Here is a 26,948-nt window from a genome sequence, read left to right as displayed (position 1 = left end):
TGGCCTAACCATCTGGTTGCATAGATTTATGTATAGACTTGTGCGCAACCTGCAGCTTCCGCGCTAATTTTATACAATTGCAGGGCAGAAAACAACGGAAAAGCAGTTTAATTCAGTTGTGATTGGACAGAAATACATGCTTTCATCACTCCAAAGTTTATTGGTTGTGGTGGCTCCCCCCCCCTCTAATTCCGTTCAGCGCTAGAATTAGACTGGCCGAGGCTCTCTGGACAGACATATGGAAACTGCATAGCCTCTTGTCTAACCTTTTTTTGCTGTTCTGAATGAAACTTACATTTTGAAAATTTCCCCTCGTTTGTAAGGACAATTTTCTCTTTCCGTGAGTAAAGACCGCCAGCGAAACCTTGAAAAAAATAACAACCACTCTCAACTTCCCTACTTCTATAATATTGCTAGTGCCGGGGGAAATCGTGTTGCTTCCCATAATGCACCGCACTTTTCTCTTCACTACATTCCCCACAGTACACCGCAGCCAGAGGCCAGGAAACTACAACCCCCAGAATGCGCAAAAGCCGGGTAAGCAGAGCTGACGGCGGCTAGGTGGTCCGGAGTTGTGCTCCCCCCCCCCCGGCCCCCGCCGTCTCGCGGGCCGCTCAGGAGTTCGCGGGGGGGGGGGGAGCGAGGGCCGAAGCCTGGCGCGGGCTCGGCTGTAAAGGAGCGGCGCCGTTCAACCGCCGTCCGATCCGATGGGGCAGGGCTGAGGCAGCACCATTGGACACCTGAGAGCAGGAGGAAGGGCGGGGAGGGGGTTTGGCGATGGGGACGTGGCTCGGACTCTCCTGGCTGAGGCGATGCCAATCGTCCGTCGGCGGAGCCGGGGGAAGGAGGAGGAGGAGGCGGCGAGGGGCAAATACAGCGGTAGGTAGGATTGAAGGGGTGAAGAACGCTGAGGGGCGGTGGCGCCCTCAGGGTGTTTCTAGGGCAGGGAGAGGTCGGAGAGGGTTTTTTGTTGTTAGTTGCGAAGTCCTGTCCGACCCATCGCGACCCCATGGACAACCTTCCTCCAGGCCTTCCTGCCCTTTATCATCCTCTGGAGTCCATTTAAGCTCACGCCGATACAACCAGTGACTCCATACAACCACCTCATTCTCTGTCGTCCCCTTCTTCTTTTGCCCTCAATCCTACCCAGCATTAGGGTCTTTTCCAGTGAGTCCTTCCTTCTCATTAGCTGGCCAAAATATTTGAGTTTCATCTTCAGAATCTGGCCGCCTAAAGAGCAGTCAAGGTTGATCTCCTCTAGGACTGACCAGTTTGGTCGTCTTGCAGTTCAAGGGACTCGCAGGAGTCTTCTATTCCAGCACCAGAGTTGAAAGACCTCAATCTTTTGTGGCTCAGCCTTTCTTATGGTCCAACATTCACAGCCATACATTGCAACCGGGAAAACCATAGCCTTGACTATACACACTTTAGTTGGCAGGGTGATGTCTCTGATTTTTGGTATGCTGTCTATGTTTGCCATAGCTTTCCTCCCCAGGAACCAGCATCTTTTAATTCCTTGGCTGCAGTCTCCATCTGCTGTGATCTCGGAGCCCAGGAAAGTAAAATCTGTCACTGCCCCCATTTCTTCCCCATCTATTTGCCAGGACTTGAAAGGGTTTTTACTCTGGTTGTAATTGGGATGGGGGGAGAGTGGAAACAGGCCCAGGAACCATTCCTCATTTTTCCTTGGCCTTTATTTTTCGGTAGAAATTAGCAAAGAGCGTGCCTGCTGCTGCTGTTTTTTTCCTCTCCTTCAAATATGCCCTGGAAAGGAAAAATGAGGCTTTTCTAAACTGATTTTTGTTTGAATTGCTGGCTTTGGGGATGGAAGCCCACTAAAAGGCACCAGGGTGGGAGAGACTGGTTTTTGGTCTTCTGTGCTATATTGTCCTTTGCATAAATAATTCTGTCTTTCTTATAGGCCATCAATATTAAAAAAGACAAGTTGGTAACCTTAAATGATTCTTGAAATGAGCTATGTAGAAATGTATGTACACCTACCAATTCCTCTCTGTTTTCTTTAACTGGTGTTCTAATGAACATTTCAAATTTGCTGTTTGTAATATAATGGATTTATTGCTTCAGCTTCTATAGTAACACCTTAAGCTTACATCCGAACTCTGTTAAACAAATAACTATGCAAGCAGCTATCAAAGTTAATCAATAGCAGCTGGCAATCCATCATTTTGATAAGTCACAGCCCAGTTTACTTTTTTCCCAGTGTTTGGAAGATTAGTAGTGAGGATGGTTAAAAACTGTGATCTTGCTTGAAGATGGTCTTTTCTGTCAACATTAAAAATGCATTACAGGAGTATATATAAGGTATAATTGGTTATGAACTAAAAATATATCATAGCTATGAACTAAAAGGTTAACAAATGTGTACTCTAGAAGTACCAAAAATAGCTGGAATATACACATTTATTGTCACAATGGGAACAGGATAGTAGATGGGCAGAAGGCAATATCAGCAATAGTAGAGGGTAAAATGTGGACTGCACATTGTAGCTGTGCTATTGAAGATTGTAGGATGAAAACAGGCTAGAAATGCTGTAGAACAAGAAGATCTTGAACATTTTCTCAGTGGTTTGACAAATATAAAGAAGGAAACTGTTAAACAGAAATGTGAATTGTTCTAGTAAAAAAGAAACCACCCATCTGATAAAGGAAGGCAAGAACAGGATAAGAAGAAAATAGTACAAGTTAATATAGAATAGTTGGATAGGATAAGAACATGATATGGTAATGGCTATAGGGAATTTAAATGCAAGAACTATACAATTTAAATTAGAGTGTATATCTGTATTGATTTTAAATATTTTACATATGGGGATGGAGGCCCTTTTGGAATTTTGAGAATATGCTGTGCATTCATAATGAGGAATTATGAGTCTTCCCTACTACCCTACAACCAGAGTAATCCACCATTTTTTTATTTTCCAAGCAAGCCTACATACAGGGCTTAGAAGCATTTTAATAAACAAATACAATATTAAAGCCCTGTGATCTGCTTTGTAGTATGCCAACTTCTCATTTAATTTTATTTCAATAAAGTTTTTTTAAAAAAATATCAAGAGAAGTGGGGTAGTGGGGGGGAGATATATACAAGTATTATGTATCTATGGTACTCTAAAATAATGTGAGGACAGAATAAGATTTGGGGGGGGGGGAATCAGGAAGAGCTTATCCTAGAAGCCCAGGAATTGGGAAATACTGTTTTAGATATTAAGGGTTATGTTCCATTTGTGTAATCAGTTAGCAGCCAGCATTGTGGGTAAGGCTAGAGCTAAAATTCATTGCGACTGGATCCAGAATCAGCAACACCCTTTTTCTTTGTTTGTTTTAGCTCTTATACTTATTTGCAAAACACCATTTGTAGTTGGAAAAGATATATTGGAAAGTGGAAGTGAAGGAAAAACAATATGAGAGAAACAGAAAAAGAGAAATGAGAGCCCTGCGGGATATATGTTTGAATGGCAGAAATAAGTGAGGAGGGAATTTATATAGGAGGCAGTGATGGGATTCAGCCGGTTCGCACCTATTCGGGAGAACCGGTTTGTAACTTTCTAAGCAGTTCGGAGAACCGGTTGTTGGAAGAAATCTTATTTTATTTTTTTCCCACTTTACAGGGCTAATCCTGTAAGGAAGGCAGGAAGGAAAAATTCTGGTGTTGTTTCTAGCCTCATCTTTATTGCCCTGCTTACAGAAACTGCCTCTACGGTTAACCCTTATTACATTGTACAGCTAAGGCGAAGTGCCCATCGACGTGAGTTGGCCACAGTCACATTGTCACATGACCACCGAGCTATTCCTACACAGCTGGCCATTATGGCAGAGAACCGGTTGTTAAATTATTTGAAACCCACCACTGATAGGAGAGTAGATTTTTTTAGTAAGGAACATTAAGAATATGGAAATACATAAAGGAATATTCACCCTTTTTAAAGAAAACTTTGAATTTTAATTATTGTAAAAAATAACGATTTTACTTTTATTGTTTTAAAATACAGCACTGGTACTGTCAATTATCTACATAAGAAGAAGCAACCATATCAAGGGGGAAAGAGATTAGGATATTCTTCAGTTCAGTTCAACCTTTCAGTGTTAAAAGATGTTAACTGGTGTTATGTTTTGGACCAAAACCAGGCAAAGAAAGAAGGTATTTCTAATGCAAAGGAATTCAAATGTGAACAAAGAAGAACCTAATCTAGTTTATTCTCATGTTTGCCAAAATTTGAATTCATATTTAATTCAGAGGTCCTACAGTGTGTTATAGAGAAACACTCATTAAGTGATCTTACTGTATGCATAATTGAAATGCAAAAGACTTATGACAGAAAGTTTGGCATATTTTCTAAGTGGCATTCCACAGCCTGTAATAAAAACTGGACAATGAGTATAACTGGATTTATTTCACTATGGGTACTGGCCTTACTGCTTTGCTGCCAACTAATAACCCATGCAGAACATGAGGACATAGTGAAACATGCAATAAAGCTACATCGGGGAAGGGGAGTTGCTATTACTCAAAAGAAACAGTGGCTTATAGAAAACTGCAGAAAATTATCTGGACTTTTACATCAGAAAAATGTGGTTCTCAACAAACTGAAAAGCGCAATAAGAGCAGTGGAAAAGGATTCAGGATTGTCATTGGAAGAGAGGACTTTTCAGGTTCACACATTTGAAATTTTTCAAAAAGAACTAAATGAAAGCGAAAATTCAGTCTTTCAAGCAATCTATGGACTGCAAAGAGCTCTGCAAGGTGATTATAAAGATGTTGTAAACATGAAGGAAAGTAGTCATCAGCGGCTGGAAGCTTTGAGAGAGGCCGCAATAAAGGTAAGCTCTTCAAACAATGTTTTACAAAGATGAAGCTGAACATATTACTCTTTTGCACCCAACATTCAACATTGCTTTCCTTTTACAAAGAATGTGTAGGGTTGAATGATTACAAAATATAGTTCTGCTCTCGAAAGAACTTCAGCTAGAATAACCCAATACATCCTTCATTTCAAGGTGGCGCAGTGGTTAAATGCAGCACTGCAGGCTACTGCTAGATCAGCAGGTCAGCGGTTCAAATCTCACAGGCTCAGGGTTGACTCAGCCTTCCATCCTTCCGAGGTGGGTAAAATGAGGACCCAGATTGTTGGGGGCAATATGCTGACTCTCTGTAAACCGCTTAGAGAGGCCTGAAAGGCCTATGAAGCGGTATATAAGTCTACTGCTATTGCTATTGCTATCTTTTCTGCCTGAGCAGAGAAAGGAAGCATCTTCCTCTCACATTCATGTGCATACTTTTCTCACATTAACTACAGCATAATATGATGGTTTGCTAGGCTACTTGTCTTATCTCCCACAACTTTATATGAAAGTATGCAAGCCAAGCTGAGCTGCTTTGTGGGGAAAACAGTACAATACAAATATAATACATAGAGTTGTGACAGTAGAAAGAATACATGTTTTTGTGGTTTTTTTCCGATTCTAAATTAGATAGTTCTTTCTCATATTCAAAACAATATTTTAGAAATGTAAACTATCACCCAATTTTATTGAGTAGCTTGCTGCTACTAATAACTAAAGGCACAGAAAAAGCTTTCCTCGGATTTTTCAGGTCAAATTTTTTAATTAAAGTCAAAATTTGACAAAGCATTTTGAGCTTTGAGTAATCAGCTTTTAATATATTTTGACAGGAGGAAACAGAATATGTTGAACTTTTAGCAGCAGAGAAGCATCAAGCTGAAGCCCTGAAAAACATGCAGCATCAAAATAAAAGCCTGTCTATTCTTGATGAGATTCTTGAAGATGTAAGAAAAGCAGCTGATAGACTAGAAGAGGAAATAGGAGAACATGCCTTTGATGACAACAAGTCAGTAAGTTTATTTAGAAACTGTCTTTCTAGCTAGTAAATGAGATAATTTCATGTTTTATTTTCTCATTTTTCAAAAAAAAAAACAAGTTTCTGAAAGAAAACAAAAAGCAATTATTCTACTCCTTGTTGGGATGTAATTTTTAAAGACTATGAAGTGTGGAGGAATAAAAAAAAATCAAAATATATATCAACACTATGAAATAGGCAAGTAGTAAAAAGTAGCATAGCTGCGCTATTCTGTGTAGCTATAAAAAATAGCACAGTTACGTATCCTGAGGTTAAAAATATGAATTTATCTTCCATATTCAGCAAAAGGCTGCTGATGGTTTTTCTTTCTCAGCAGGCTCTCTGAATCCTCAAAAGTCTGCTCAGTCTCAGTTCTTTGTGGGAGGATGGAAAGAGCAGAAGAGAATAAAACTATATTTGTAAATAGGAATCTCAGTCAAGGTACCCTGAATTTTGCTTTAAATAAATGAAACATTAGAATTTTATTTCATTGGCAGGTGAGAGGAGTTAATTTTGAAGCCGTTTTAAGAGTGGAAGAGGATGAAGCGGATAGCAAAAGAAATATTTCAAAAAGGGAAGTAGAAGATGATTTGGGTTTAAGTATGCTTATTGATTCACAAAACAATCAGTACATTCTTACAAAGCCGAGAGACTCAACCATTCCACGTGCTGACCATCATTTTATAAAGGTAAGCTGCTATAAAGGGATATTATTAAAGGTAAACTGCTATAAAGGGATATTATTAAAGGTAAGCTGCTATAAAGGGATATTATTAAAAGTAAACTGCTATAAAGGGATATTATTGTCTATACAGTTCTCTTTGAATGATACAATACTAGAAGTTTCAACAGAAGAAAATTGATTCAACCATGGTAAAATTTTGTGGTGAATCAAGAATTTCAATTAAGATTATTGAATTCATCTCCTTATTACCTTCATTGGTATGCATTGTTAAGAGAAACTTAAGCAATAAAATATTGTCTACGTTTTGGCTGGATATGATGGAAAACAAGTATTCTGAACTTAGTCTGTTTCTTTGACAGGAATAGGAATAAGTTTATTTATAGGCCGCCCTTTTCCCTGAGGGGACTCAGGGCGGCTAACAACTTATATGGGAGGGGGATACATACAGTAAAATATAACATAACACGTAATTAAAAGAATAACAACATTCATTCAGCATTCGGGTGGGGGCGAATCAAATCTTTACCCCCAGGCCTGACGGGATAGCCAGTTCTTGAGGGCTGCGCGGAAGGTCTGAAGGGTGGTGAGGGTACGAATCTCCACGGGGAGATCGTTCCAAAGGGTCGGAGCTGCTACTGAAAAGGCTCTCCTCCGCGTAGTGGCCAGCCGGCACTGGCTGGCAGATGGCACTCGGAGGAGGCCTAATCTGTGAGATCTGATAGGTCTCGAGGAGGTAATTGGCAGGAGGCGGTCTCTCAAGTACCCAGATCCACTACCATGAAGGGCTTTATGGGTGGTAAGAAGCACCTTGAAGCGCACACGGAGAACAACAGGTAGCCAGCGCAGCTCACGGAGGATAGGTGTTATGTGGGCGAACCGAGGTGCACCCACAATCACTCGCGCGGCCGCATTCTGGACTAGCTGAAGCCGCCGGATGCTCTTCAAGGGCAGCCCCATGTAGAGCACGTTGCAGTATTCCAGCCTGGAGGTCACAAGGGCGCGAGTGACTGTTGTGAGAGCCTCCCGATTCAGGTAGGGTCGCAACTGGCGCACCAGGCGAACCTGGGCGAATGCCCCCCTGGTCACAGCCGACAGATGGTAATCAAAGGTCAGCTGTGGATCCAGGAGGACTCCCAAGTTGCGAACCCTGTCTGAGGGGTGTAAAATTTGGCCCCCCAGCCTGAGCGATGGAACACTAACCAAATTATTGGGAGGGAAACACAACAGCCACTCGGTCTTTTCCGGGTTGAGTACAAGCTTGTTAGCCCTCATCCAGTCCCTGACGGCCTCAAGACCCTGGTTCATCACGTCCACCGCTTCATTGAGTTGGCATGGGGCGGACAGATACAGCTGCGTATCGTCCGCATATTGATGGTATCTTATCCCGTGCCTCCGAATGATCTCGCCCAGCGGTTTCATGTAGATGTTAAATAGTACGGGGGACAGGACCGACCCCTGCGGCACCCCATATGTTAGGGGCCTCGTGGTCGATCTCTGTCCCCCGACCAACACCGACTGCGACCTGTCCGAGAGGTAGGAGGAGAACCACTGTAACACAGTGCCTCCCACCCCCACCTCCCGCAGTCGTCGCAGAAGGATACCATGGTCGATGGTATCGAAAGCCGCCGAGAGGTCAAGAAGAACCAAGATGGAGGCGTGGCCTCCATCCCTGGCTCTCCAGAGATCATCGGTCAATGCGACCAAAGCGGTTTCTGTGCTGTAACCAGGTCTGAAGCCGGACTGGAAGGGGTCAAGGTAATCTGCTTCCTCCAAGGACCGCTGAAGCTGGTAGGCCACCACCTTCTCAACAACCTTCCCAATAAAGGGGAGGTTGGAGACTAGACGGTAATTGTTAAGTACGGCTGGATCCAAAGATCCAGTAATATTATTTATGTAAGTTGCCATTATATAACTGCATTTATATGCAGTCATAATTCTTCTGGACTCAGCTTGATCATTCACTAAAAGGCATCATTCAATAAAAAAGCTGGATTTAGCTATCAAAATATGTTTGCAATAAGTTGTGGCTGCACTTGATGCATTTGAATAATTTAGGTTATATATAAAGAAACATAATTTTACAGTTAAATTTATTATTGATCCCAGTGGATAGGAAATTTGATATGTACAGTATTACACTGTAGAAAAAAGAATTTAAGTTTGGAGTTTCTAGATACTTACTTTAGAACCATGTTCTCCAATCTTCATGTCTTCCAGATAGGGAGATTTCAATTCCCCAAATTCTCTTTAATTACTATTGCTAGTTGAAGAGGTCTAGGAATCGAAATCCAGCTATCTGGAAAATGTCAAGTTTGGGAAAGATTGCTTTAAAATAAATCCTATTATGATGTTTCCTACGGGAAAACACATCCAAAATTCACTCCTGTAATTCACTCCAGTTTAATTTTTGTAACCTCCAATTGGTTGAAATGGTCCATCATAGGTCAACATTTTAAAATCAACATAGAACAAAGGAGCTAATTTATAGAATGAATCCAAAAGCATGACCAATGATTTGCATGGATTGAAATTTGGCAAAGTTGTAGCCACTTTATTGCTGCTACATTGCTATGTTACTGGAGTCAGTAACATAGCAATGTAGCAATTGCTTTTTAACCCATCAATGATCATTCTGTTAGCTAAGCATATGTCTTCAAAACAATGACCCAATACGTCACAGGTTGTCTACTTTCAATTAAAGTCTCAGGAATAACATAACACTAGAACATGATGAGTAATAGATGGTGAACAATGATTAATTGTTAGTGAATTGCTTTGTTCCAGGATGGGTTGCATTGATTGCCTGGATCTTTTCATCAGTGATGTATTTTTATTTTATTCATTAGGATATTGTGACAATAGGAATGCTGTCTTTGCCTTGTGGTTGGCTATGCACAACCATAGGATTGCCAACAATGTTTGGCTATATTATCTGTGGAGTACTTTTGGGGCCATCAGGTTTAAACAGTATAAAGGTAAGAGTATATTGGGGGTGGTACTTGTTCTTAAGCATTAGAATGCATCTTGAAAAATATATTTGTAAGAAATAAGATACTCAGAAATTTAAATGGGATATTCTGTGACAACATTTGAAAATAAACTTTCTGTTTCAAGGAATAAAAGTTGAATTAGATGAAATTGAATGTTTGATTATAGGTAGTTTTTGACTTAAACCTTTTGTTTAGTGACCATTCAAAGTTACCACAGCACTGAAAAAAGTAACTTATGACTGTTTTTCAAACTTATGATCATTGCAGCATCCCCATGGTCATAGGATCAAAATTTGGAAGCTTCCATATTTATAATGGTTGTAGTATCCCAGGGTCATGTGATCACCTTTTGCGACCTTCTGACAAGCCAAGTCAATAGGGAAGCCAGATTCACTTAACAACTATGCTGCTAACTTAACAACTGCAGTGATTCACTTAACTGTGGCAAGGAAGGTCGTAAACTGAGGCAGAATTCATTTAACTATCTTATTTAGTAACAGAAATGTTGGGCTCGATTGTGGTTGCAAATCGAGGACTATCTGCAATAAGTATTTATTATTTGAAAATTAGGAGTTAGGCAATATTCATCCAAAATTGAAAAGGAAATTATCTTAAGCAATAATTTTTTTTTATTCCCTCCCAAAAAGGATTTTTTAAAATAGAAATTTAATCACTCTAATTTCAGTAAGCATATAAAAAGTTTGAATTTAAAAATGTTTTATTTAATGTAATTTCCCTGTTTAATTCCAAGATATATGATTCCATTTTAAAGAATATGTCCTGTTAATAATAAGCACTAGCAAATAAGCAGTAGCAAATGAAGTGGTGTATTTGGCCATTATATAGGTTTTTAAAATTTCACAACTTCCAAGCTGTGTGATTCATTTAACACCTGCAGTCATTTGCTTAAAAACTGGCAAAAAAGGTTATAAAATGGAGCACTTAAAAACTTCCTTGCTTAGCAGGGGAAATATTGGGCTCAACTGTGGTTGTAAGTATATATGTATACTATACTATATGTGTGTGTGTGTGTGTGTGTGTGTGTGTATGTGTATATATATATGTAATAATGTATGTATGTATGTATGTATGTATGTATGTATGTATTTATGTATGTATGAAGTGTTACAACCCCTGGTATGCCCAAATGTGGGAGGAAGCCCACTGCTTCCACTCTCTGTCCATCGGCTCGTCACAAGAGACCATCCAGACAGAAACCCAATATTTTTACTGTTGCCTTTGTTACATTTGTGTTGTGTTTGTGCTGATAAATAAATAAAGGGAGACTGGTATAGATCTATTTCAAGCTATTTAGCTCTCATCAGCTAATCCCAGTAAGGGTATGACTAGCTGATGAGAGCTAAATAGCTTGAAATAGATCTATACTAGTCTCCCTTTATTTATTTATCAGCACAAATACAACACACATACACATACACACACACACACATATTAAATATTATAATAATATTGTAGCATACTGAATAGAATGTTTTTCAGTCAATTGTGCAGGTAGAGACATTGGGAGAATTCGGTGTATTCTTCACACTGTTCCTGGTTGGTCTGGAATTTTCTCCTGAAAGGCTAAGAAAGGTATTGTTCCATCAAACCTATGTACAGTAGTACTGTAAATTGTTTTTAGATATGAAACCTAGCATATCTGGAAGAGCATTAGACTCATTTCCATTGATACTTGATTTTCAAAATGAAGGAATTGTTTTGCATTGTCTTATGAGAGGCAGTTTGGTGGAGTAGTTAAGGCCATCAGGCTAGAAATTTGGAGATCATGAGTTGTAGTCCCGCATTAAGCACAAAGCAGAGAAAACTGCAGGAACCTGTCCAGGCATGTTCTGACAATTGGACATGTTGGGATAGAAGACAAAAAGTGTCATATAAGCATGTATATAAGTCAAAATCTGAAATCTACAGTAGCACAGCTAAACAGAGCCCTTGTCTAATTAGTAAGAACTTAGCAAAAGAGAATGCTTAAGACAATTAAAACTGACAGTAAAAAGTAGGTTGGGTCTAATTAGAAGAATCTGCAAACAGAAGGGTACTTTCTATGTACTGCAAGGATATCTGCCATAAATGGAACTGGCTTTGTGCAGAATTGAGAATAGATTTTTGAAGCACAATGGGAAGTGATGTCGGGAGGGTTTTTTTAGGAGAAAAAAAATGGCAGTTCTTTTCATTACTTTCGCCTTCCTTAACTGTAAACCACTGAGATTTTTTAATGGAAATTTGGCAACGTATAAATAAATACATAAATGTTGTGCCCTCTGAACATGTAGATCTTAGTTCCTAGATTTCCTCAGATCATTGTCAATAATTCTAGCAGTTTTGTCCACACATTTAGAAGACATCAAGGTTGCTCTTGAAGTTTGAATTTGATTTCATAAATTTTGATTATAGGTTGGCTATCATTTTGCAAGAAATATTACTGATTAACAAAATAACACGTTTTTGTCTTTTGTATTTTAAGTGCCCCTACATGTGCCACATATTACGGCATTGCTATTATTCCAAAATTTCAGGATCCAAATGTTGGACCCCAATATAGTAGCATTTGAGACATATAATGATGATAGTAATAATTAGAAGATTTGAATACAGATTATTACCAAAATGGGCTGCTATGTTTAAGGCTATGACTAGAAGAAAAAATTTCTTAACATTGTAGCCTTGTTTTCTTTTGGTAATAATAGATTTCTTTGAACCTTTCTATTAGCTTCTATTAGCTTACTATCTTTGAATTTTCACTGATGTACAGGTACCCAAAATTTGTGTCTATCGTTGAAGAAAAAATGGTGTTGGACTTTATGCTATTTGGTATTTTGAATGTCTACAAATGTTGGCAACAAAAATGATTTTGAAACTCAAAAGAACTTTTAGCATCTTAAATAGGTGCACATTTTTATCAGGCTTTAGTATTCTATTGAAAATAATATTATAAAATGCTAAAATTCAACTCTATGTTACAATTATTCTCAAAGGTATGGAAAATATCTTTGCAAGGACCTTGCTACATGACGCTCCTGATGATTACATTTGGCTTACTCTGGGGGCATTTGCTACAAATCAGAGCAACTCAGTGTGTTTTCATTGCTACTTGTTTATCATTATCAAGCACACCATTGGTATCTAGATTCCTTGCAGGGAGTGCTCGCGGAGATAAAGAAGGTAAGTCCAGTGCAACTTTTTCATTAGAATTCAAACATAGGCACATATAAGAATTTTAAAAAGGGATGTAAATAGCATTTTTGATGTTTTTTGTTGTAGAAAAGTGCTTTTAATTGACAGAACTTTGAAATGCTGTAATGACAATTTTGAACATGAATGCTCTTAGTTATTCCAATCACATATATTTCTTTATCCAATCTGTCAGTTGATCACACTTTATATGACGAACACTTTGTGTTAATGGTTGGTGATACCAAATCTCTATGTTGCTCTGAACGATTGAGAACAGTAATTAATAACATGAGTTAATATATATTCCTTATATATGGCAAACATATTTCTTGATGTTGTCTTGTACTAAATAATGTCAGCACTTGTGAAATTGAAGCTTTGTATCTCAAAAAAATACCAGGCTTGATAATTTTGGAAATATATGATGTAAATAATCTTCATAAACTCAAGTTAATATAACAAGGCATATAATTTTATATTTAGTGAATCTTTGTTTTTTCCTCTGGCATTGACAAAAGTTTAAAGTAATAATGAAACTAAATTCTGGGTCATAGATATGACCGAAAAAGGATTCTTCACTTCTGTAGTACAGAAAGCATTCAATTAAGGTGAATAATGAAAAAGCTAGTTCAGTCCAGCCCATATACTCACTTTCTTCAAATACATATGGTTGAACTTTATGTATTTTCCATGAGAAGAAACTGGAAATGGCTATATGGAAATAGTTCTATAGTCATCTTCTATGCCTTTCATATCTTGTCAAAAAGTCTATTTTTTGAAGACTTAAGATTGCTCCTATCTATTGAAGTATCTATAGTTGAAGAAAGAATTATACAATTTCATGTATTTTGTAAAATTACACATGAAGCTTTTAGCTTTGCATAGAAACCCTATGAAAGAGTAGTCAGATAGCAGAGAAGAGGATACCTATTCTTCTGAAAAGGCCAATAAGCTACTTTCTTGCATGTTCATTTATGCACTGCTACTATAGATGGTGGCATTAAAGTAAGAGATGTTTTCATTCCCCTTCTTTAAGAAAAAGGAATAGAAAACAGAAGTGTGACAAATTAATTATTCCTTTATTTGTCATGTATATTTATTTTTGCTCTCACTTTATTTATCAAATATCTTTGAAAAATCGCAGAAAAATATACAGCATAGGATAGTTTTTGGAAACATTAATGGATTGCAGCATATAACATAGAATAGAAATAGGACTCGAAATCTGAGGAATGGAAGCAGACATCTCCTTTTACTCTATTTCTGCATCCTGAAAGGGGCACCCATTCCAGCATTTTAAATAAATAAAATAAAAGAGGCTTTTAAACATGTACAGAATATTAAAACTCTGCTTGCTTGAGGAAATAAAAGGTAATTGGTTTTTGAATACTGAAAGTCACATATACTAAATACAGATATTTACATGATCAGTTAATTTTGAAAGTAGACAATTCTTATTAAGTGAAATGTTAAATTTCATATTATAGTGAGTATTTCTTGCCTAACAGGTGAAATTGATTATAGCAGTGTTCTCCTTGCAATGTTGGTGATGCAGGATGTACAGCTTGGTTTATTCATAGCGGTCATGCCAACTTTTATTCAAGCCGGATTTGGCACACATTCCAGGTGATGAAGCTAAGCTATTATGTTATTCATTACATTTTTATCTGGATATTTTGCAAAAAAAACCTTGAGTAATATATATGGAGCATTTAATTTGTTATATTCATTACTTCACATTTAGTAATCAATTTGCTATAGATCTTCAGATTCCATGAGACCAACTCTTGGGGTAGCTTCTGATACCGTTATTTCTGAAAAAAAGTAAAAAGGGGAGGAATGAAACTAAGAATAATCAATAGTAAAAGTGAAGAGGGTCATTGCAAGAATGAGAGAAACTAATTTACCTAGGAGAAAGTATTCCCAAATCTACACTTCAACTAATTCTTGAAGATACTGCAAACTTACCCTTTAAACAGCTGAACAATACTTTTGGAATGCCTCAAACCCAACACTGGAGAAGAGATGGACAGCTGCTTGTCTGAAATGGTATAGGGCAATGATAGTGAACCTTTTTTGGCTGCCGTGCCAAAAGCGAGGGGAGCACGGGGGGGCGGTGTCATGCAGCCACACCCATAATGCATAATAATAACCGTGATGGCGAACCTATGACACGCAAAGCCATTTGTCAGGGCACGTGAGGTGTTGCCCTGTCAGCTGGCAAGCGCGCATGCACGGGATGGTTAGCTGACTTTGGCCTTCTTTTGAAGGTCCTCCGGGCAAACTGGAACTTCAGGAATGGACGTCTGGTTTGCTCGTATAACCATTTTCTGCCCTCCGGAGCCTTCAGGCTCGAGGACGAAAACCGGCCCTTTGAGCAAACCGGAAGTGACTTCCAGTTTGTCCGTAGGACCGTTTTTCGCCCTCCAGAGGGCAGAAAACAGTTCTACGAGCAAACCAGATGTCCATTCCTGAATTTCCAGTTTTCCTGGAATGCGTGCTGGCCAGCTGACAGGGCAACGTTTCGCGTGCCCTGACAAATGGCTCTACGTGCCACAGGTTCGCCATCACGGTTATATACTGTATTTTAGTAATACGTAAAGAGTATTTTAGAGTATTTAGAGTATTTATTAACACTTATAGGCCGCCCTTTTCCCTGAGGGGACTCAGGGCGGCTTACATAAAATGAGGGGAAGGGATATACAAACAATAACACATACAGAACATAAAGTAAAATAATAAGCAACATTCATTCATCATTTGGGTGGGGGCAGTTATCTTTGTCCCCAGGCCTGACGGGCTAGCCAGGTCTTAAGGGCTGTGCGGAAGGCCTGGACGGTGGTGAGGGTACGAATCTCCACGGGGAGATCATTCCAAAGGGTCGGAGCTACTACTGAGAAGGCTCTCCTCCTTGTAGTTGCCAGTTGGCACTGACTGGCAGATGGAACTCGGAGGAGGCCTAATCTATGTGATCTAATTGGTCGCAGGGAGGTAATTGGCAGAAGGCGGTCTCTCAAGTACGCAGACCCACTACCATGAAGGGCTTTATGAGTGACAAGTAGCACCTTGAAGCGCACCCGGAGATCAACAGGTAGCCAGCGCAGCTCGCGGAGGATAGGTGTTATGTGGGTGAACCGAGGTGCACCCACAATCACTCGCGCGGCTGTGTTCTGGACTAGCTGAAGTCGCCGGATGCTCTTCAAGGGCAGCCCCATGTAGAGCACATTGCAGTATTCCAGCCTAGAGGTCACAAGGGCCCAAGTGACTGTTGTGAGAGCCTCCCGATTCAGATAGGGTCGCAACTGGCGCACCAGGCGAACCTGGGCAAATGCCCCCCTGGTCACAGCCGTCAAATGATGGTCGAAAGTCAGCTGTGGGTCCAGGAGGACTCCCAAGTTGCGAACCCTCTCTAAGGGCTGTAGAATTTGACCCCCCAGCCTGAGCGATGGAACACTGATCAAATTGTTGGGAGAGAAACACAACAGCCACTCGGTCTTCTCCGGGTTGAGTACAAGCTTGTTAGCCCTCATCCAGTCCATAACGGCCTCAAGACCTCGGTTCATCACGTCCACCGCTTCATTGAGTTGGCACGGGGCGGACAGATACAACTGGGTATCGTCCGCATATTGATGGTATCTTATCCCGTGCCTTCGAATGATCTCACCCAGCAGTTTCATGTAGATGTTGAATAGTAGGGGGGATAAGACCGAACCCTGCGGCACCCCATATGTTAGGGGCCTAGGGGTCGATCTCTGCCCCCCCACTAACACCGACTGCGACTTGTCCGAGAGGTAGGAGGAGAACCACTGTAACACAGTGCCTCCCACTCCCACCTCCCGCAGTCGTCGCAGAAGGATACCATGGTCGATGGTATCGAAAGCCGCCGAGAGGTCGAGAAGAACCAGGATGGAGGGATGGCCTCCATCTCTGGCTCTCCAAAGATCATCGGTCAATGCGACCAAAGCGGTTTCTGTGCTGTAACCGGGTCTGAAGCCTGACTGGAAGGGGTCGAGATAACTTGCTTCCTCCAAGGACCGCTGAAGCTGGAAGGCCACCACCTTCTCAACAACCTTCCCAACAAAAGGGAGGTTGGAGACTGGACGGTAGTTGTTAAGGACAGCTGGATCCAAAGATGGCTTCTTCAGGAGGGGTCTCACCACCGCCGCTTTTAGCGTGGCGGGGAAGTGCCCCTCCCGAAGAGCGGTGGTAACAACCGCCTGGATCCAGCCTCGTGTCACCTCACTGCTGTTAACAACCAGCCATGAGGGACACGGGTCCAGTACACAGGTGGAGGCGCTTACAGCCCTCATGGCCTTGTCCACATCCCCAGGGGCAACATCCTGAAACTCAACCCAGAGGTGGTCTACCTCATCCTCTTGTGCCTCGGCTGGAACTGCGGGGATGGAGTCCAAATCCGACCGAAACCGAGCAATTTTGTCCGCTAAGAATTGGGCATAATCCTCAGCTCTACCCTGCAAGGGTTCCCCCGTATCCCTCCTATTTAGGAGGGAACGGGTTATCCTAAACAGGGCGGCTGGATTGCAATAGGTTACTTTAAATTGGATGGTTTCATATTATTCATATTTAATAACCATCAATGTTGTACAGGTATATTACTTATCATGTGGGCAATGGACAAAGATACTAAGGAATTGTATGGCCAATGCTAATGAATGATAGGAAAGCAAAAGTTAGAAATATGGAAGAGTCTCAATTCCAAAAATATTTTAGTTAAACATAGTAGTGCAGGGGTAGTGCAATGGATTTTATATAAATTTTATATAAATAATATTTACGGACTACACCTCCTTTGAGCAACATGAATGGACTATATAATAGGAAAAAGCAAATAGTGTGATCCAATTGGCTACAACAGACACAGATTGTGAAACAAAACATGCTTATGATGATGTTACATGGAATGGTTAAACTTAGAAATTTAAACAGAGTAGGTATACTAGCTACTAGTATACAGGACATTCAATGATATGAACAGGCAAGTTTCAAAAAAGTCAAAAAGTTACAAGATCAGCTAACATAAGTTGGAAAATGAGATTACTACTTTTGCTTTGTTGATTACAGTAAGATTTTGTTGTGTAATGGATAGAATCTGCAAGCCTAACAGGTATGTCAGAACATCTAATGTTGATTTCCAGATTGAAAAATTCAAGAGACCATTGTGTAAATTAGCAGCTGTAAATATCACTATTTTCAGTGAAGAAAGCTGCCTCATTAATTCATTAGGTTGCTGTCAGAAACGGAATAAAAAAGTCTGCCCCTAATGTTCATAAAGATATATTGGTTCCAAATTTGAAATACTTCAGTTGCTAGAATTCTTGTAAACCCAACCATTTTAATAAATCCTGCTAAAATGAACTCTGAGAATTGCAATTGAGAAGAGATAGCTACAGTAAGGTTTGAAATAGAAAAACAACACGCATCAGAATAGGAAAGGGAGTGAGAGAAAAATGCATATTGTCTCTATATGGTTATCTTATTCAGTGAATACGATGGCAGGAATTAAATAAATGACATTTAAAATCAAAATAGCAGGGCAAATTGCTAACAAGTTGAGAGTTGCAGGCAGTATCATTTTGTCTATTGAAACTGAGTAGCTTATAATGAAAATGAAAAATCTGGCTTAGTGTTAAATATTAAACAGATATAATGTCATGAGCTTAGTTAACTTATTGTGAACTTTGAAAAAATGAAAGTAGCACTTTTGTTTTCTTAGCTTCGAAAACCAATAAGGAAGGGATCATGTGGCAAATAAAGAGCAGACTCCCTTTTCTCTAAGGAGGATGGCAAACTTAGAAAAAAATGATCAGGTTATTTCCATGCCAGTAAAGATCAGACTAGTTTGTACAGCTTTGCATGCCAGTTGTACCCATTCTTGGATCAGAAGACTGCTCAGTGTCACTTGTGCCCTGATTACCTCCTGAGTGGACTACACAGCAATACACTGTGCATGGGGCTGTCTTGAATAATATCAAGAAGCTCAGCTGATGTTGAATTACACATCTGTCCTGTAAGCTAATTTGCCAGTTTGCTCTCAGGTCTAGTTCACGGTGCTGATTTTGACTTTTAAAACTTTTCATGGGCCACATTATTTAAGGTGCTACCTCTTCCCAATTACATCTCTCCATCCTATTAGATCCAACATAAGAGGTATGTTCTGGATCCCATCTACTAAGAAGTTATATCTGGCAAGATCCATGGATTGGATCCTTTCTGTTGTGGCACTCACCCTTGTAATGTCATTTATTCCCCTCCCCCAAGTGAGATTGATGCTGATTGGACAAATCCTCTTCTACCATCCTCCTGGAAATCCCTCAAAACCTAACTGTGCCATCAGCCCTGAGGATCTCAAGGGAATGGTGATCCTAAGGTGGAGTCACTGTTCATAGTATATAGTGTTCTTGCCTAACCTTTTAAAATAATATCAATGTTTTTAATGATAGAGTATTTTAATAGTTATTTTATGGTTGCATTGTATGCCACAAACAGCCATAGATGGCCATATAAATGTGATTGATGGATAAATAGTTAAAGCAATGCTCTCTTGACTGATCAAGTTTATGCTCCTTTTAATTAATCCCAGGCTAATATTTGCTTTTTAACTGCATCTCTCTGCTGGCTCTAGTGTCTGTTCATAAGACCTGGATCCTTTGCACATGTACTATTGCCAAGGCAGGAATTCCCAGTCCTGTCCCTGTATCTTACAAACTTTTTCAACACAAGTGCAGAACTTTATATTTCTCCCTATTAAATTCGATCCTATTCATCTCAGTTCATTGCTCACATATGTCAAGATCTTTTTTGAATCCTTTCTTTCATCTAAAGTATTAGGTACCCTTCTGAAATTTGTGTCATCTAAATTTTTTGTAATTATTCCATCCAAGTCATTCATGAAAGTGATAAACAGCACAGGACCCAGGGCAGAATACTGTACTTAGTATTTCCTACCAATCTGAAGTGGAGCCTTTAATGAGAACTTTGGGGTATGGTGAACTGTATTTGTCAATGTTAAGAAAAGTAGAAAGGGAAGGCAATATTTGAGATAGATGTATCAAGAAGATTGAGATAGATGATAGATGTATCAAGAAGATTACAGGACTGTCTTTGAAAAAGTTACAGGTTATTCCTGGAGACAGGAATAGTTGGTATGTATTTATATTTACTATTATTTTTAAATGTCAAATCCAACTCAGAAATGCTTATTCTTTGATAAAAGTACAACATAAAACAGTTACATCTTAAACTCTCCTCTGAAATCAATGTTTTTCTTTTAGAGTAAAATTATAAAATATATATGTTTGATAATACATTTGTAATAAGAAATAAATTGAGCAATTTAAAAGCATGAGATTGATACTGGTTTCCTCCTCTCTAGCATTATCAAAGAAATGCTAAGAATATTGATGCTGATTGGACAAATCCTCTTCTCCCTGGCTGCTGTCCTACTTATATGTCTTGTTTTAAAGACTTACCTGATAGGACCCTACTACCGCAAGTTGCATATAGAAAGCAAAGGAAACAAAGAAATTCTAGTTCTAGGGATATCTGCCTTTATGTTTCTTCTGTTAATGGTAATTTTTACAAATATTTATATTTTTGATATGCTGTTTATATACCATAATAAAGTATTATACTTGAAAACTTATAAATAATTGTAAATGAAAATATAAGTTTCAATCATAGAAGTTAAATTATAGTAGGATGAAAACTGTTGGTAAATGTTTGGAACCTAACTATTTCCAGGTTGGTTATATTAATGCATTATATTGCATATTTATAGATAAATGTGAATTCTTACAAATTGGATCTGATAAGCCCAAGTTGGTAATACCTTGCTGATTTTTAAAAGCTAATCAGGGTTGAACCTGGCTAGAATTTAGATGGGAAATCAGCAGAAAATAGGCTGCAGGAGTTAACAAGTTAAACTGGGCTATGAGGACGCCTTGATTTCTTCAAATCAGATACAGGTAGTTCTCGATTTACAACGGCTCATTTCGTGACCGTTCAAAGTTACAACTGCACTGAAAAAAATGACTTACAACCATTTTTCACAGCCAGAAAAGGATATTATATCTATATGCTCTCTGCAGTAATACCTATCTGATTTGTCACTTCAAAAAATAGATATTATACCCTTTTGAACTTAAAATGGGGATTAGGTTTCTGAGTCCTTAAGATTTTGCATAACTCATTGTCATGTGTTGAAGTTAAAGTTCCTATAGATTTACAATCATGTAATTGTGTGAAGAATGTAGTCATCTATTGGGTAACGTGCAACATTTCTATTGTAATCTTAATTATATAATCTGATATATGAATACAAGTGTACACTACATGTACATTATATCTGTGAAAATAAATTAACTTTCAGATTAATTTTATGTATTTCCATCTTTCTAACAGCTCACAGAGCTATTGGATGTTTCAATGGAATTGGGATGTTTCCTGGCAGGAGCACTTATTTCTTCTCAGGGTCACATGGTTACTGAGGAGGTTATATCCTGTATTGAACCAATACGTGACTTTCTTGCTATCATATTCTTTGCATCTATAGGTAATTTATTATAAATTTAATAAATGAAATTTAACAAATTATATTATTATTAAGCATGAAGCATAATACAAGTTTCCTAAATCTAGGAAAATTGCTCTTCTGGAATTAGAAATGGCTCATGTGGAAGAGACAGAGTGAGAGAAACTGATAGATAAAAGTATATGGACTACTTATTGCAATATTCAATTTCTACCTTTTTTGGAAAGAAGTTTTTTTAAATGTAAACAATGGATCTAGAGGATAAATGGTACCAGCCACCACTACCTCTTGTTCTTTTCTGCATTTTAGCCATTTATTGGAACCATGTTGATGCCTTACTAATATTTTCTAAAATTATATTTTAAACAATTATTAAACCTACACAGTATTAAAACCTTAGAAAATGACATAACCAGCCATTCAGAAATGTGATAATCAATTAGCTAGGACAATTTTGCCAAAAAGAAAAAGCTGAAACAAAAAAAATCAGTAATAAATTAGAGAGACAATAATCATGAACACACACATCCCCAACAAGGGATTACAGATTAGGGTATTTTCAGAAAATATATCTTCCACAAGTGTCATACTTCAGACTAAATATTGCTGATATATTGTCTTTCAAATTTTTGGAAATGAAGATCACATATTTTTCCATTTCAGACTTGGAAAAAGCTTGATAAAATTGTCAGGAAAAATAACAAGAAGCATTCGTTTTATTTATTTTTTCTTTTGCAGGTCTTCATGTATTTCCCACTTTTGTAATTTATGAACTCACTGTCCTGCTGTTTCTTACACTTTCAGTGGTGATAATGAAGGTATTAATATTTTCTAATAGTGTTAAATGTAGATTTATACTGTGTATGATTACCCCTCATATAGCAATAGCAGTAGACTTATATACCGCTTCATAGGCCTTTCAGGCCTCTCTAAGCGGTTTACAGAGAGTCAGCATATTGCCCCCAACAATCTGGGTCCTCATTTTACCCACCTCGGAAGGATGGAAGGCTGAGTCAACCCTGAGCCGGTGAGATTTGAACCGCTGACCTGCTGATCTAGCAGTAGCCTGCAGTGCTGCATTTAACCACTGCGCCACCTTGGCTCTATCCACCCAACCCATGCATGCCACAATGTTATGTATAGCAGACAACTGGCAAGAATAACCAAACTTACTAGTATATACATTGGGTGTCTTTTCAGAAATCCTTGAAGAAATATAGGGCTAGCATACAGTTTAATACTCTGTTTTCACTAATGCTATTTTAATAATTTGATGTTATTAAATTATCAATTGTAGGCACTATAGTACAGGATTGTGTTTTACATCCGTTGGTAGGTGTTGAAAGTATGTGTCAGGTATATGTTAGATAAGAGATATGTATAGATTTATATATTATATAATTATGTAATATATAACAGATTTATAATGAATGCACTATTTTGTTCATTCTTTCTCTAGCACAGGGGTATCAAACTTGCGGCCCACAGGCCAGATGCGTCACGTACTGGCTCTGCCCCCACTCAGTTTAGTGAAGGGGAAAAGTCCCGATACATCATGTGATGCTGCCATGACGCTGCAAGTTTGACACCCCTGCTCTAACATGTCATGACTATTTCTTGCCAGTTTTTTTTTACCTGTAAACTTACAGCTTAAATCCCATGTCCCTTGAAGCTGGCAATGAATGGTTCTATCCAAACATTTTTGCAGATAGTACTCAAAACAAAATGCCCCAACAGACCGAGATGTCAATGGGGAAACTTAATTTATGCAGTCTAAACTCCAGGGGGCTACGTATGCCTGATTTTAATCCATATTTTACCAACCTCTTCTATGTATTACAATCCAGAACTTGAAGTTCAAGGTTGCTCTTTCTCTTTTTATGGAGTCATCTTGAAATAGGAGACTGCAGTACATACTGACTGTATGAGATTGCAAAATGCCATTTGTGACAATACTAGCCCTTTTAATATGTGTCAACACATTAAATGTGTCACACATGTAAAAAAGAAGTGGGATTTGGAACATGCAGTTATGGACAACTTCTTTACTTTTTTTAACACCCCCAGATGGCTCTGGAATTACTTGAATTGGGTTCTATCATTGAACTCTTCATATCAATATAGTTCACTTATGACCTTCATTTTGCCTTTTTAAATTTTTTCATTGAATTTCATTTTTTTTAAAAGATAAGCTTGTTTGTTCCACTATTTTTTCTAAAATCTCTCTCTCTTAAGTTTTTCCTGGCAGTACTTGTTCTTTCTATGATTCTTCCAAAGAACAGTCAGTATATCAAATGGATTGTATCAGCAGGCTTGGCTCAAGTCAGTGAGTTTTCCTTTGTCCTGGGAAGTAGAGCACGCAGAGCTGGTATAATTTCTCGAGAGGTGAGCTATGATTGGTAGATTTTTTTTTTACAGTTTGAAGGTTGTAATAAAATGTTAATCTAGACTCTATATAGTTTCTTCTGTCACTTTATTTTCAAGAAACAGTAACAAACAGACAAGGACAGTTGATTAATCCTTTTCCTTCAAACTAGTTTTCCATTAAAATATTCTACATAAAAGACTGGATGCAAAAAAAATATATGGGAAAAATTCTTTAAAATGTGGGGAAATCATAAAGCTGCTTGTGGGAAGGGAAAGTCTTAAATAAGCTTATAGTCACCTTGTTACAGTTTGCAATTTCTCAGGAGTGTTTAATTTTTCACAAGTTTTAAATTTTCAGACTTTAGTTTCCCTAGTCACATATGACCTCAAAACTATCACACATCAGCTTCCAAGTTCTGAACACTGAACAGTGTACTGAGAAATAATAAAACTGTTAGCAAAGTATCAGAAGCAGACTTCAATTTCCATAAATAAAAAGTTAGTAATTTGGAAAAGTGGTGTGGATTGCAGTCCCAGATGGGGAGCTACTTAACTTATTTTTATCTCCCCACTACATTCTTCTGGACCTCTACAGGTATTCCTCAACTTACAACAGTTCATTTAGTGACCATTCAAAGTTACAACTGCACTGAAAAGTGACTTATGACCGTTTTTCACACTTACAGCCATTGCAGCATCACCAGGGTTATGTGGTGGTTAAATTCAAATGATTGGCAACTGATTCAGATTTATAATAGTTGCAGTGTCCTGGGATCATGTTTTTTGTGACCCTCTAACAAGCAAAGTCAAAGGGGAAGCTAGAATCACTTCACAATCCATGTTACTAACTTAGCAACTTCAGTGATTCACTTAATTGTTGCAAGAAAGGTTGTAAAATGAGGCAACCCTAACACACAACAAATGTCTCACTTAGCAGCAGAAATGTTGGGCTCAATTGTGTTCATATGTTGAGCACTGCCTGTATTGACATTGTTGCAGAGGATGCAAGACATTCAGAGGTAATAATTGAAAGCTACCCCTACGTTTTCCACTGAAATGAGTCAAGGGCAAAAATCATATGTGGTTTCTTAATGTAGCTTAAGTTTTCATTGTATTTTCTGCTCGGAGGAGTAATATCATCTTAAATATTCTTAAGTAGTGTGCTTGGTTATGTATCGTAACATAACAGGCTTTGGGAGTTACTCTGCCTAGAACAGATTAGTAGATTTGGGGAGGGGCTAGGGATGTTGAATGCTGTTCCTTAGCTGTCCTCATGACACAGCATCAGCAGCTCTTTAAACTATCTGATATTTGAATCTTAAAGTCTTAAAACCTTGGTAAAAGAGGATTGCCAACATTTTAATGATCTGAACTCTATGGGGAAGTTGGAAAATTAAATGACATGAATACATTCTGAAGGCTAATACTAAAGGAGTAGAGCAGTTCTCTAGAATTTGAATAAAAATAAATAGCATTCGGCTAATAGCAGCTTAGGACTGTCTGAAAGAGTTTATAATCAAGCTGTCCAGAGTGAATGAATGAATCAATGAATGAAATTATGAGGAAGCTAGGAAAGGAATGGGACACAGATCAGTCCATTCAATTTTTATACAATAATTTTTATTCACATTTAAAAATACAAAGATAAAAAATACACTCTACAGAATTTTAAAAGAAAAATTAAATTAAAAAGTGCAAGAAGGCCAAAGAAAATACATATAGAAAAAAGAAATAAATGGCTTCCCCTTCATCAAGACTACAAACAATTTTAATAACATCACTTTCTGATACCACAACTAAAGATCTTAGTCCTTCTTTTTCATTATCAACAAACAAATTCTTAAAAGTCCACTCATTCGATCCTAAGCAGGAAAGTTCCATTAAGTATTTTGTTAAATTTTGTATCAATGGGTCTCTTCTTTAATTATAATAGTTATTGTCCATTTAAAGAATCTGAGCCATGATGTCTCCAAACCCTCCACTGTTTTAGTCTCCTCATGGGGAACATGTGTGGGTAATCCTGAGTTCTCATCCTTGTCCATTTGCTGGTTTTTCATTCTGCTCCAGTGGTTCATTGCACTTTATGTGGAGCCATCTTTAGTTTGCTATTGTTTCCCGAGGAGGCCATTCAAATAAAGAAATGTAGCATAGAAAAGTTTCTGATTGTGTCCTTGTCCCATCAGCAAGTCAAAATTGCACGCTGACTTCTCCTGTCTTGGGGTGGTTAAGTCATTGCCAGGACAACCCAGAATACGAAATCTTAAGTATTCAAGCTGAACATGTCCAGGTGTAGCACAATTATGTTATTTTTACAATGTCAGTTAAGTTTAAGTACTTATAATGTGCTCCTGACTTAAAATGTAAATAAAAAATGTAGATAACATTTTATTTTCCAATTTCTAGGTCTACCTCCTTATACTGAGTGTGACTACTCTAAGTCAGTTGCTTGCACCAGCACTGTGGAGAGCTGCAATTATGAAATGTGTACCAAGATCTGAAAGACGATTATATCCCTGAAAATCTTTAGTTCACGTGCTTCAGAGAAGGAAGCCTCTTTAGATAATACATTTCATATATGTATATTTAGCTTACTACAAGCCTTATACTGGTTTCAGTTTATGAAACAAAAATGTAACATTTTTCATAATACATTTTGATTTTTAGAATACTGAATATCTGTTAAATAGATTTTTTTCCAAAATTTGGTTTTTTTTTTTAAATCTATGAATCCAATAATTAATGTGCCTTTTAAAGGATTATTTTCCAGTCCATGCAGCAAATTAATAATTATAGTGCCTATGGTACTGTTAAAGAAAACCACCCAATTAGTCAAACATTGGTCACAAAAGTTTTTTTCAAAGCAATTAAGTTTTTCATTCAAATATAGGTTTTAAAACTATTCTGATAACTGTAAATTATATTCCTAAGAATATCTCACTGCATTATTTTTAAAAACAATTGCCTGTAATAGTGATTTATTATTATAATGATTTGTGGTCTGAAACATGGTTAATAGTGATCAGAAAAACTCCTAGTATGACTACCAACATCTTTTTTTACTGAGAACTGTTAATTAAAAGTATTCTTGGGGGATATTTGTTTGTAGTTCTATTCATTGGATGTATAGCAGAATTAGAATTTGCTGTCACGAACTGGCCTTTCTGTGTAAATAAATGATTAACTACTACGCATTTTCTTAAAATGAAGAAAAATATCCTTAAATTATATTGCTCCATAATATACTGCAGTGTTACTTATTAGAAATAAATGCACTGGTTATTCACTGAA

The 26,948-nt window shown here is 38.1% G+C and overlaps 1 protein-coding gene across 4 annotated transcripts; it reads left to right on the top strand.

The window, feature by feature from the left end:
• The first annotated feature begins 337 nt into the window (after positions 1–337).
• Positions 338–26,948, top strand: TMCO3 (transmembrane and coiled-coil domains 3). 4 transcript variants are annotated; one of them, XM_032226203.1, is made up of 14 exons: positions 588–879; positions 1,922–1,987; positions 4,011–4,839; positions 5,691–5,870; positions 6,373–6,564; positions 9,407–9,535; positions 11,051–11,143; positions 12,544–12,730; positions 14,251–14,368; positions 20,136–20,331; positions 21,164–21,314; positions 22,032–22,111; positions 23,529–23,678; positions 26,064–26,948. In XM_032226203.1, exons 3-14 carry the CDS (start codon positions 4,318–4,320, stop codon positions 26,175–26,177), a joined length of 2,112 nt encoding a protein of 703 aa, XP_032082094.1. In that variant the 5' UTR covers positions 588–879; positions 1,922–1,987; positions 4,011–4,317; the 3' UTR covers positions 26,178–26,948. The 4 variants fall into 4 exon arrangements, with proteins under 4 accessions (XP_032082092.1, XP_032082094.1, XP_032082093.1 ...); XM_032226201.1 differs by lacking the exons at positions 588–879; positions 1,922–1,987 and adding an exon at positions 338–537; XM_032226202.1 differs by lacking the exon at positions 1,922–1,987.

The sequence above is a fragment of the Thamnophis elegans genome, chromosome 11 (genome assembly GCF_009769535.1).
Source record: "Thamnophis elegans isolate rThaEle1 chromosome 11, rThaEle1.pri, whole genome shotgun sequence".
NCBI lineage: Eukaryota > Metazoa > Chordata > Lepidosauria > Squamata > Colubridae > Thamnophis > Thamnophis elegans.
Note: the sequence above shows the minus strand (reverse complement) of the source record. Positions and strands in the feature narration are given on the sequence as shown.

Excerpts from the sequence above, each read along its gene's own strand:
- TMCO3 (XM_032226201.1), top strand. The coding sequence starts at position 4,318 with ATGCAAAAGACTTATGACAGAAAGTTTGGCATATTTTCTAAGTGGCAT. Across the intron at positions 5,871-6,372 it reads CCTTTGATGACAACAAGTCA|GTGAGAGGAGTTAATTTTGA; the intron begins GTAAGTTTATTT and ends TTTCATTGGCAG. Across the intron at positions 11,144-12,543 it reads CTCCTGAAAGGCTAAGAAAG|GTATGGAAAATATCTTTGCA; the intron begins GTATTGTTCCAT and ends TTATTCTCAAAG.